The 12670-nt window shown below is 41.8% G+C and overlaps 1 protein-coding gene across 5 annotated transcripts in view; it reads left to right on the forward strand.

Annotated features, from left to right (window-relative positions):
• Nucleotides 1-12429, forward strand: part of slc44a5a (solute carrier family 44 member 5a) — a 67235-nt gene extending 54806 nt beyond the window's left edge. The window contains exons 4-22 of one of the 5 annotated variants that reach the window (XM_029623914.2): nt 4111-4195; nt 5093-5177; nt 5575-5703; nt 5837-5897; nt 5971-6094; nt 6213-6296; nt 7047-7159; nt 7319-7450; nt 7706-7805; nt 7916-8008; nt 8246-8333; nt 8452-8714; nt 8896-8990; nt 9085-9188; nt 9364-9437; nt 9535-9605; nt 9818-9859; nt 9952-10036; nt 10329-10416. In XM_029623914.2, coding sequence (XP_029479774.1) covers nt 4111-4195; nt 5093-5177; nt 5575-5703; nt 5837-5897; nt 5971-6094; nt 6213-6296; nt 7047-7159; nt 7319-7450; nt 7706-7805; nt 7916-8008; nt 8246-8333; nt 8452-8714; nt 8896-8990; nt 9085-9188; nt 9364-9437; nt 9535-9605; nt 9818-9859; nt 9952-10036; nt 10329-10332 — 1832 coding nt within the window. In that variant the 3' untranslated portion in view covers nt 10333-10416. Of the gene's footprint in view, nt 1-4110; nt 4196-5092; nt 5178-5574; nt 5715-5836; nt 5898-5970; nt 6095-6212; nt 6297-7046; nt 7160-7318; nt 7451-7705; nt 7806-7915; nt 8009-8245; nt 8334-8451; nt 8715-8895; nt 8991-9084; nt 9189-9363; nt 9438-9534; nt 9606-9770; nt 9860-9951; nt 10037-10328 lie in introns of those variants that run through there. The other 4 variants (XM_029623913.2, XM_065005819.1, XM_029623915.2 and 1 more) reach the window with 4 other exon arrangements.
• Nucleotides 12430-12670: the final 241 nt, after the last annotated feature.

Genomic DNA, 12670 nt, shown 5'->3' on the forward strand with positions numbered 1-12670 from the left:
AGTTTTTGATTTGTTAAAAAAGTTTGAAATATCCAATAAATGTCGTTCCACTTCATGATTGTGTCCCACTTGTTGTTGATTCTTCACAAAAAAATACAGTTTTATATCTTTATGTTTGAAGCCTGAAATGTGGCAAAAGGTCGCAAAGTTCAAGGGGGCCGAATACTTTCGCAAGGCACTGTACTTAGTTAGATGGCGGAGTAGTAAGATAAACACAAGAAAGGGTGTGTTTGTGTCCGAGAAACTAGAGATAGAGAGAAAAAAATAGTAGCATAGAAAGAAAGTAGCAAGTGTGAGAGAGATGGTGAACATAGCTACAGATCATACATTGTGCTGGAGAGAGATACAAAGAGAGAGCGAGAGGTGTGTAGCATCTGTTCTATTCAGAGACAGTTTGAAGACGTTGGGTTCACATCACCTCTGAAAGATGGTAGAAATGACTGTTTTCATGTCCCTCCCACAGCTCTATGAAGCGCTTCTGGGCTTCCCTCTCTTGTCTCTTTATTATTTTGCTCTCTCCTCTTCTGCTAAAGATCAATCCATCGCTCAATGATTGGTTCTGCTTCAAAAGTTGTGTATGTTTTCTCATAGTAATGATCTCAGAAATGGTAAGCAGCTAAAGAATTAAAAGTGTAGGTTTAGGAGTGACTGCACTGAAGATAAAGTTGCTTCAAAATTTAATAAAAGCAGCTATTTACTATGCATGCTGTACTCTAAAATGTCTCCTGTTAGCGCCCCCCCGCCCCTTGTGAATACTTACTCGTTAATGCAATCAATTGTTCCCATTATATTACCATCCCCACTAGACGTTATAGGCAGCCCTACTCCCTATGCCCAACTGTAGCTCAATAAAAGGAAAATGTATCGTTGAGAAAAGAGAGAAGGATAAAACGCAGAAAGGGAAAATACAGCAATCCTGTGTATTGATTCTTGTAGTAGAGTTGGGTTATGACTGATATCTGGTCAGTGTTGAATAAAGTGATATTCAGAAAAGAACAGGCAGGGAGAGAGAGAAGATAGAAGCCATTGTTCAAAAATCCTTTTGGTTCAGGCCTTTTGACAGTCGCAACATGGGGTCTCTGTTGAAAAAGGGAATGTTTTCTACTGTGACATTGCCTTTGAGAACGTAGAGCTTCATTCAATCAAAACCTAACTTGCAGTCCTCAGTTGCACACTATAAAAACATACATTTTGTCCAGGAGCCAAATTCAACCAGAGAAATGGCCTTGGCAAGTCAGCACACAAATAAATCCCTACAATTTTCAGAATAAGTGAATGCAGGCATCAGTTGTTTTTTGTTGTTGATATATTCAGCTTCTGAAACTTTGAGATGAGGAGCATCCCAATCCTAACCCTTCTTTGATGCAGCTGATTCAAGGTCATAGAAGCAACTTACTGGCCATCAGCTACCCATGACCTTTAATTGCTGATCTGGCCTTATTCCTTCCAATGTCATTATTTAACCTTGTCATACAGACCCGTTATAATATAAGTTGCCCCCTTTTGCTGCAACCCAGCGCTATAGACTCATATATTTTTGTATGAGTTCATTATTTTTCAATATGCCACGGCCATTCCATCTCATGTTTTAGTTTGAGTTCACCTCGTTAATGGCGTGTGGTAGCTCTGTACTCATATTTTAGTATGAGTTCACCTCGGTAAAGGCGTGTGGAGCTCTGGTCTCATATTTTAGTGTGATCTCATTCTTTAAAGAGCAGCAGGGATGCTGGCAGTCAAAACCAATAGAGCGTTTAGAGAGCTTGATGTTGGAGTGATGATGAAGTCACTCTTAACTCTTCATACCGCCTGCCAGGTACCAATGACCTCATGCCATCAGGAGAGGAAAGCCCCCCTCCCCCTCCTTCATATGCATAAACCCACACAAAATACACACACGTGCAAAATCACACACACTCACTCACACACACACAGACCTTACTACAATCTACTCCACTCCATGCCCATCTACACCACACAAACATCCATAATGACTTCATCCTCTCAGGAACACTTACTCACTTCAATCTTCTTTCTTTTTCTTTGCCTTAGCCTTTCTCTCTCGCACAGACACACACACACACACACACACACACAGGATTTTCGGGTTGACTCATAACCTGCAGTCCCTGTGGTTATATCCGCGGGCAGGTTTAGGGTCATAAAATATTGTATGGATGAAGTGCGGCTGGGTAGCAAGCTGGTTGAATAAAGAGAAAACAACAATGCATTAAAAGTCCATAAATGTATCATTCTTGTGCAATTCATATTATAGGCTACATTGGGGGGGGTTTCTCATAATTTTTGATCTTCTATAAGTGCGTAAGCCTAAGCTTTATTGCCTTACTGTACGTGTGCCAAATACACGCCAATCGCCAAATGCTTTTGGGAACTTGGGCAGAATCTTAACGTCGATCCACTGAGGCAAAAATGACAATGTCAGAGTTGAATTCAATAAGCGAAAAGCTACGAAATGGAGAGTTGAAAAGAAAGAGAATGAGGGTCCAGAAAAGTAATGTTTGGGAAAGATGAGGTGAAGTGGTAAAAGAGGATGATAGCAGACTATGTTATGTGTGATGATTGTGAGGCACTATACAAATTAGACAGTCACAAGATGGGGACTTCAACCTACTGTTCTGATGGGTTAAATGGAAACTTACATCTGGACACTGACTGAAGGTATATAACCTCTCACATTGTCTTAATATTAACTCCTACTGAATTATGTATTTCTTGCAGTAAAATGTATACATCAAATGTAAATTGACACAGGAACAGGAGTGGAAAAATATTATTGATTTATTTCAGAACGTGAAGTTAGGGACCATCTGTAAAGGTGCTATCTTATCAGCATCATAAAAGCTGATAGTATATCTACCACATTAAATATGCATCCAAGCCGAAACTGAAATCTTATCAGAAACATGTTGGGTCGTTTTCACTGCTTTTAATTTCCTTAAAACCGGCAACAACAAAACAAAATACTGCACCCCCTGTCAAATGATTCTGCCGTCTCTGACTGAACAGTGCATTTTCTATCGCCCTATTAGTGGGTTAGGGTCAGGTCCTCAGATCTGAACTTTATCACATATAGTCACGAGGTTGCGGATGGGTTATTAGGAATTGCGGCAGATGCAGATGAACAAACAGCTGGCATCACTAACACACACCATTTATCTCTCATCCCTGAGGCATCTTGTGTGGTTTGGGGGAAATCCTCTGGCTGTGCTGATTTACAGTCAACGTTGACCATACTAGGAAGATTCATTCTGACATCATTCAGTGTATGATTTATTCAGCATAATTACTGATTCGCTTTGATTTGTAGAGCGGCTGCAACCATACCATACATCAACAGGGCTAGGTCGGCACATGTCCATCCATCGCTACATCTCCTTATAAGTCTGTCGTTAGCATTCACTACGTGTTTCAGATACTGTACAGAAGCATTCCATTTAGAATCTGATGGTTCTGGAATACTACCATAATGATTCCGTTAGTCAGTCAGACTGTTCGACTGAGGTAGTCACTGACAGTCTCTCATTCATAGAGAAAAGGTACTACTATTGATCAAAACGAATCGACACACACAGACAAACATGCACGTATACACACACATACACACACACACGTGGTGTCTTAGAAAGCGAAATCTCCTTTCCTGTATGCTTTCTGAACAATGCTGTAAACGATGCAGAAAGTAAGCCTTAGAAGAGCAGTAGCCTCTGGAATGAGAAGTGTAATTGCGTTTTTTACAGCAGAGCAGCAGTTAGACACACAATGACCTCGTCTTTAAAACCCTGCCAGAGGAGCTGAAGAACACGTTGAGATTCTCCGATACAAAATAATCTGAACCCTTTGATTCAGGGAGTGGGAATAAGACTTCAGTCTGTCCAGACTTTTCATCTATATTTATTTTATTTCGGTATTAGAAAACAGAGATAAAAGAGGATGATTTATTCTCGCTTCCTCTCTCCATCTCCTTATTTCTCACTCTTTGTGTCTCGCTCTCTCGCTCTCTCTCCATTTCTCTCTCGATCTGTTTGCTTCTTTCTCTCTCATTCTGTCTCTCTGTGTCTCTCTCTCTCTCACTCGTTCTTTTTTTTTCTCCAGCGTGGCTACAAGGTGACCCCAGGAAGGTGATCTACCCTACAGACAGCTACGGACAATTCTGTGGGCAGAAGGGCACTCCAAACGCGTGAGTAATTACTCTAGTGAGTGATTAGCACACCATTAGTACTAAATAGGCCTTAGATCCTTTTGAGGTCATGATAATTCCCCTGTGCCTTATTTGCTGCTATTAATTGGTGCTTACCTGCCAATTAACACACCTGTCAGAGGTTTCCCCTGCCACTGATAACAGCGTCAGATACTTTTTCATCCCACTGAATTCAGTTAAGGATCATCTAATCCTAGATCTGTTAACTTTAAACTTCCATCTAGCCCTAGTGTGGCCCTCTGAACCATTGGCTGGTTCTTTATCTAAGCACTTCAATGCTATTCAATTGACCATTTGCCCATTACAATTAAAATGCACCTCACCCCCACACACAGTTCCCATTGTCAGTGAAATCAAACCCAATGAATTCAAAGTCTAATACTGCATCCCCACACTAAACTGCTCGGTGTTGAATTCCCCTCATAGAACTCAAGCGTGATTGACAGGCTGTAACCATGGCGAGGATTCGTTCTTTATCGACGGCTGTAAAGCTGTGATAAGGCAGTTTGTGGGACCGGGCTATGAGATAGGGAGTAGTGTGTTTACTCCCAGCTAGCCAGGGCCCTCAGATCTCAGCAGCTCATAATTAGCACTGTGTTTTTCTCCCAGGATTATGGGATTGTGATGGAGTTTAGCCTGGAACACGTGTAGAGAAGAGACTACACCACTCTCTCACCCGTTATACTGAAACACTGGAACATACAGGCTACAATTTACAAAAATGAAGAGGGATATTAGGATATTAGTCTTTTTTAACAACATTGTATGTCCGACTATATGAGGGCTTTTCTCTGAATCTGTCCTCTGTGCTCCACAGCCACCTAGTGGTATAACTGTATCACTTCTAAACCGTGTCAATGTTTGTTCTTTCTATAGAAAAAAATCCACACTGTTCTACTTCAACATCCTGAAATGTGCCAACCCTGCTGTCCTCATCAACTTACAGTGCCCGACCACTCAGGTATTCATAACATATTGGTCAAGTGATATCAGAGAAAATAACAGAGTAATGGAGTATTTAAGTGTAGTGGCTGTTCAGACATGGGGGGGTCATATCAGCCACGGAATGAGTTCACCTTGGGGCTCATAGTAATGGCTGGAACGGAATTAATGGAATGCTATCAAACACGTGGTTTCCATGAGTTTGATATTAAAATAAATATAGTCGCACTCCCAGTAATTTATTGGGTAAATCACCAACGTTTTGGCATCACTCTGCCTTCTTCAGGAGTTTGATAACATTCCATTAACTCCATCCCAGCCATTATTATGAGCCGCCCTCCTCTCACCAGCCTCCTGTGATATCACCTTACTGACTTTTAATAAAAATGTGTGTATATGTGTGTGTTTCCTAACAGATGTGTGTTTCCAAGTGCCCGGACAAATTTTCCACCTATACAGATGTGCAGTTGCAATACCAAATCACTGCCGCGCCCTGGGACTACTACAGGCAGTTCTGCAAACCAGGATTCAACAACCCAACAAAGGCATGTACCATGTATGTAAGCTGTTTGCATGTGTGAGTTTACTGGTTCTCAAAGGCAGTGTGTAGGCAGGATACTGTTAGGATGTGAACTTTCCATTGAATGCAACATCTTGATCTTTGCTATTTATTTTCAGCCCATTGCACAAGTGTTACGAGACGAGGACTGTCCATCGATGATTGTGCCTAGCAGACCATGTAAGTACAGGGGGGGAGACGGCAACTGGCAGGCTATTGTGAAGTGATGGTACTGAATTGTCTTGTCTACTAGTCCTGCAGCGTTGTTTTCCTGACTTCATCACTCAAAATGGAACCCTGACGGTGGCCAAAAGAACCCACTTCAAAGATGCCCTGGACACAGCCCGCAGTGTGACTGAACTAAGAGACGCTGCCAAGTGAGTTACAAAGACCGACACACACACATGTTGAGGTGCGTGTTCATGCATACACACACAAACACACAGAGACATTTCTGTAAGAACTGCAGTTTTAGAATAGTATTGTCTCCTGCAGTGGCATCACAGGTCTGGTGGATGCTAAGGAGGTTGGGATGAAGATTGTGGAGGACTACGCCGCCTCATGGAACTGGATCTTAATGTAAGAACCTACATGAAAACTAGAATACTTCAGTACTTACTATAAGATTCTGTAGTAAACTGTAGAATACTTTACTACATCCTGTAGTATCCCTCTATCACGTGTAATACTTAGTATATAATCTACTACACACTACAGTATTATCTACAAAAATACTACAGTAATGTCCGCATAAACCCAATAATAAATACTTCAGTGTTGAATTTGCATATACCCAGTACATTCCCCTCCCCCATTTCCCAATTTGTGCCACCCATAAGTGAGAAACCTAAATGCCAAGTATAGCCCATATATTGTGTACCCTACAGGTTATAGAAAATAATAGTAGCTACTCCTACCTACATACCTACCTACCTACCTACCACAAGTTATGGAAAATGTGCTCTTTTAGTATTTCTCCAGTAGTAGCCTGCACTTCTTCATCAAAGAACATTTTTTTTAAAACATGATCTATAGTAAATACAACAGTAAAGTCTACAAAAACACTACATTAATTACTATAGGATATACTACACTTTTATTTTACTACAGCATTTATACTACAGTTAACTGTAAATACTACAGTAAAGTCTACAAAAAGACTAATGGATAATACTATAGTATTTATAGTACTTTTTCATGTGTGAACTCTTACTGGCAGAGATACACTGGTTTGAGTTATTATAAGGGACAATTAATTGTTCTGTATGGTACTTTTACGGTACTGTAAAATGCTATATTTAGAGAGTGTACTGTATATTATATTTCCAGAGGTCTGGTGATGGCTCTGGTGGTCAGTCTGATCTTCATCCTGCTGCTACGTTTCACTGCCGGACTCCTCCTCTGGTTCACCATCATTGCAGTCATACTGGTCATTGCATACGGTCAGTATGTGTGTGTGCCTGTTTGTATCTACCTGTTTGCTTGCGTGCGTGTTTAAGCGGGTGTGTGAATGTGTGCAATTGTGCATATGTGCGTGCGTAGCCGTGTGTGTTACCAGTGTCTTCTCACCTCTTTAACCTCTGCTTTCTGTGACTCTGTAGGAATATGGCACTGTTACCTGGAGTTCTCCCTGCTGAGGCAGCAGCCCGGGGCAGATGTGACCATCGTAGACATCGGCTTCCAGACAGATGTCATGGTTTACCTGCAGCTCAGCCAGACATGGCTCATCTTCTGTGAGTCATGACCTCTCTCATGACGATCTCTCTCTCAGCTTTATCTCAGGGCTGAGTCTCTTTCAAAGCATTTAGGCTGATGACCGGTTTCAGTAAAAGTAAAACATTTCTCAAAGTATATGGTTGTTCTGTAATACATTCTTTCATTTACTTTACACATTACAAATTGAGAAAATGTTTGGTTAGGATTGATACTATGGTTTGGCTCAGACTCTCTAAATTTCTGCTGTCTCTCCTCCCCACTCTCTCTGTTAGTGATAGCTCTGGGTACCATAGAAGCCTCTATCCTGATCATTCTTATCTTCCTGAGGAGGAGAGTACGGGTGGCTATCGCTCTACTGAGAGAGGGAAGCAAGTAAGTCAACTAATAGTAACAGTTTCCGCGTTCTCTCACTTTATTTCTTCATTTAGTTCAAGAGTATATTTTCAATGGACTGATGTTCTTCTTGTGCCTCTGGTCTCTAGGGCCGTCAGCTACATCATGTCAACACTCTTCTACCCAATCATCACTTTCCTGCTGCTGGCCGTCTGCAGCTCCTATTTTGCCGTCACCTCTGTGTATCTTACTCTTACTGTGGTATTACTGTGGTATTTCTCCACTCAAGGGCGCTGTTTTTGCATTTCTTTGTTTAGCGTGCCGTTCATGATAACCATCAACTCCCAGATGCTATACAGTTGTTGTATTGAATGCCTTATGGAGTACAGAGACACAGAATTAATTGAAGAAAGTGGTGTTCTATTGTGTATTGTTGTACAAGAGCAATTTTTTTAAACCTTAATCAGCATTACACCCAGATTCCTGGCCTCCTCTGGAGATGCCATCTATAAAGTAATGGCTGCTGAGTCCAACTGCATGTACGCAAACAAGACATGTAATCCTGAGGTAAGTCCCCTTTTTCTCCACTCAATCTAAGTATCCTGCAGACACACACAGAAACTCGGGTTGAGTACCCCAGATTTGCATGGATGGTAATCCGGTATTTTCACTATTTCCATCTCAGACGTTCAACAAGACCAACGTGTCTAAGGCATGTCCGGGAGCCCAGTGTACATTTGCGTTCTACGGCGGGGAGACGCCCTACCACCGCTACCTCTTCATCCTCCAGCTGTCCAACCTGCTCATCTTCCTGTGGCTGGTCAACTTCACCATCGCCCTGGGACAGTGTACCCTGGCTGGGGCCTTCGCTTCCTACTACTGGGCCCGGAGGAAGCCCCAGGACATTCCCCCCTGTCCCCTGTTCTCTTCATTTAGCAGGGCCATACGGTAAGGAGCCTTCCATACCAGACTACAAATACAGTTGATTAGCAGGATTACTGGAAAAGTTACTTTCATTAGGGCTCAGGAGTGGTTTGAACCATGTGTTTAGAGGATTTGGGAGTTAATGATTTTTATTAATGATAGACTGACTAAAGCAGATGTGCGTGTGTGATCATCTGGGTTACAGGTATCACACAGGCTCACTTGCGTTTGGTGCTCTAATTCTGGCCGTGGTTCAGATGGCCCGAATTATCCTGGAGTATCTAGATTCTAAACTCAAAGGTGAGTTTGGCTTTAGGACAGTATAGTACAGTATTACATCATCTAGTCCTGAATGTGACTCTGTAGTAACTCGTCACTAATGGTCTGTGTTCAGGTGCCAATAACGTGGCAGCACGCTTCGTGCTCTGCTGCCTCAAATGCTGTTTTTGGTGTCTAGAGCGCTTCGTCAAATTCATGAACAGAAATGCTTACATTATGGTGAGTATGGTGGTTTGTGGGCGTCCATATGCACTGACACTTACATAGTTGTTCGTCGGTGTGAAGTGGTGCTAATTTAGCGACAGAGTCAGGGGTAGCTGAATATGACCGCACAACTCAATTGTAGGCTATAGTGTAACTCAATATGGTACCATGGTCTGTGTGTTCACTCTAGATTGCGATATATGGGAAGGGCTTCTGCATGTCAGCTCGAGATGCCTTCTGCCTACTGATGAGAAACGTAGTCAGGTAAGGCCCTCTGAAGCCAGGGGCTGGATTGTTAGGCTACCCAGTTGGTGGCACCTTACTGAGCTAACCTCACCGGGTTCCCCCATCTCTACTGCAGGGTGGCGGTGCTGGACAGAGTGACTGACTTCCTACTGTTCCTGGGTAAAGTGCTAATAGCAGGGAGTGTAGGTGAGTCATTGCAAAAAACATATATTTTTGTTTTTGTGACTTCTAACCGTTTTAGTCTAAGGTTATTAAGATAATTTATATTTTCTTTGACTGAAATCAGTCAAAGGTATAAATATTTGATGAAGCGTATCTGTGGGTATTTACAATGTTGTTTGTGTGTTGCAGGCGTCATAGCCTTCTTTTTCTTCACACACAAAATGCCCATCTTTCAGGAAGAAGTGCCGACCTTGCATTACTACTGGGTACCGTTACTGGTAAGAGGCCCAAATAGAAAGGGTATAGCAGTGGGTATATCCTACATTCAGCTGGGTATTGATGGTGTATTATCGTGTCTTCTCATTGGCAGACGGTGATATTCGGGTCCTATTTGATCGCTCATGGATTCTTCAGCGTCTATGCAATGTGTGTAGACACACTGTTTCTGTGTTTCTGTAAGTAAAACCTACGTATTCCTCTTCATAGATATGCTTCCAAAACACGGTGGTATTGGTTGATGATTCATTACGGTTGAATGCAAAAATATCACATCTGAAAGAATACGCCTGCTCTCATCCTGATCTCTGGCATCTTTGATTGGCTATTCAGTCGATCCCAATATCAATGCTTTGGCTGCTTTACAACTGTAAAAACCACCATGGCTGTTCACTTGCTTCACATTTGATCTGAGCACGTCTAACCCCTCTCTCCTCTCCCTTTCTCCACTCCTCCCATACACCCCTCCAGGTGAGGACTTGGAGAGGAATGATGGGAGCTCTGAGAAGCCTTTCCTCATGTCCGCTGGGCTTCACAGTATTCTGAGAAAAACTGACCACCACTGAGGGACACAAAACAAAACTGTCCTACAAACTAATAGCTTTACTCTTCTGAGATATTTAGCATGCTTTAAACTCAACGGAACAGAGCTGAACACTAGCTACCTACACTATGCTGTCTATCAGCTAGCAAGTAATATCAGTCTCTAATGGACGATGAGACCACTGGCTGTGACTATTGCAACTCAAGAACCTTCTCAACTCTTCAGAATGAACACTGACTGTGATTTTGAGGGACTCTGAGACTCCTCTTAAGAACTCTTACATTGACTATGACATTTGTGATCATTCAAATAATTATTAGAAGTACAGGACACAGACAATGAGACTAATAGTATGACTATTAAGCATGAAGACTTTGCTACTGCCTTACCTCAAGACTAGGAACTTGCAGGCAGCAACTCTTTTGGAACAAGGTCAGGTGGTCAGACTTCACTGTGACTTGTTCAGATAATCCAACAAACTCGTAACTCTCTGGTGCAGTGAGAGAGAGATTTAGAGACTTCTGGTTTGCTCCAAACACATCAGAGGCTATGCACATCCAACCTGCAGGACACTACTATTGTCCCTACCATCTTCATTCATCCGCAGCAGCTGTGCTGTAACTGTAGTTTACATGAACAAGGGACCTTAATGCAAAGAAAAGTGCAGCAGACTCTGACAGAACCCTAAATTGTAGTCTGACCAACACTTGTTCTGCAGACTTTGTCTTTCAGCTAATGCTCAAACTAGTTGATTTATGCTACTCAAAGTCAATATTCATTTCTAATGGAGTTCCAAATACTTAGCCACTAAAGGCTAAGCAACAACAGTGTCAAGGACAATCATGAGAAATTCTACCCTGTCACACTACTGCAGTCAACAGTGCAGTTTACGGTCAAAACGCGAAACTGTGGTCACCTTTACACCCACAAATGGGCTCAGGTACAGCATGGGTAGCCTGATTGTGTGTGTGTGTGATACTACACTGTACATGTATGTTAGTGGAGGCTGCTGAGGGGAGAATGGCTCCTAATAATGTCTGGAACGGAGCAAATGGAATGGCATCAAACACCTGGAAACCATGGATTTGATGTATTTGATACCATTCCACTGATCCGCTCCAGTCATTACCACGAGCCCGTTCTCCCCAATTAAGGTGCCACCAACCTCCTTTGATGTATGTTTGGAGGGACTAGCTGTTCCGAATAAGGGCTTCTGTATATCTGATATGCTCCTGTCCTACTGTATGAATATTGAATCCTATTGTTTCAACTTCGTCAAAACCAGATGGTTTCACTTTCAAATCAGGATTTGATTTTGAAGTCATGTCATCTCTTGGTCCTGATAGGATCTCATTACAACTGAATGGTGTTACTCCCTGGCCAATGGACTACTCTCCATAATCCAGACATACTGTATGTTGTGTGATAGGAAAACCTGCAAGCAAACAAAAATCCCTATGCCTAGTTTTGGTTGCTGTATGGTGGATTACAGTTGTCTGAAGTGCTGATTTTTTTCATTTTACCTGGATGACCACCCCAGTTCTGGCAAATACTTGGGGAGACTATCAAATACAGAGAATGTGTACAAAACACTGGTCGAAAGCATCCACTATATTAAACAGAAGGCTAAGGCAGATCCTGTGGAGATTCAGATAAGTCTGTGTCACTGCAATTTAAGATCCATTGAAAAATAAATGCTGTTTACCTAGCTGAGCATAAGGTTTTATGTACGACTTAATTGCAGGTTGTAGTTAATGTGCCTAGCTGGTTGATAATGGAGGCTTTTACTTTAGGCTAAACACCTTTTTAGACTCCTGGCAATGGAAGGATGTCAATGTTATTTTGGTAGAATTTGGTAGTACAGATGAAAAAAGTGCTATGTTTTTATAATGTCAATTACATGTACATGCTCTTTTCTACATTTTGGGATGAATATTTAATGTATATTTAATTTGGGATTTTCTTTTGTAAAATTTAGTCAATGAGAATGTGAAGTGACCTTTATAAATAAAATACATTTGAATAGTTCCATGTGATTTACAGCATTTGATGTGCCATGTAATGCGTTTACACCAACAATTTCTACAGTGTGAAAACATGGGCAATATTGAAATATTGTGCAAAGCTACAGCTATTGCAGGTAAAACATCAAAATCACTGTAGAATCCATAAATCCCAATTACCCGTCTATTCTTCCTCATTTTGAGTTTCTTTTCAACTCTGAGGGCTCTATTCAATCTGAAACGCTGAAGCAGAAGGCGTTACAGAT

Source organism: Oncorhynchus nerka, linkage group LG20 (genome assembly GCF_034236695.1).
Source record: "Oncorhynchus nerka isolate Pitt River linkage group LG20, Oner_Uvic_2.0, whole genome shotgun sequence".
Classification (NCBI taxonomy): Eukaryota; Metazoa; Chordata; class Actinopteri; order Salmoniformes; family Salmonidae; genus Oncorhynchus; species Oncorhynchus nerka.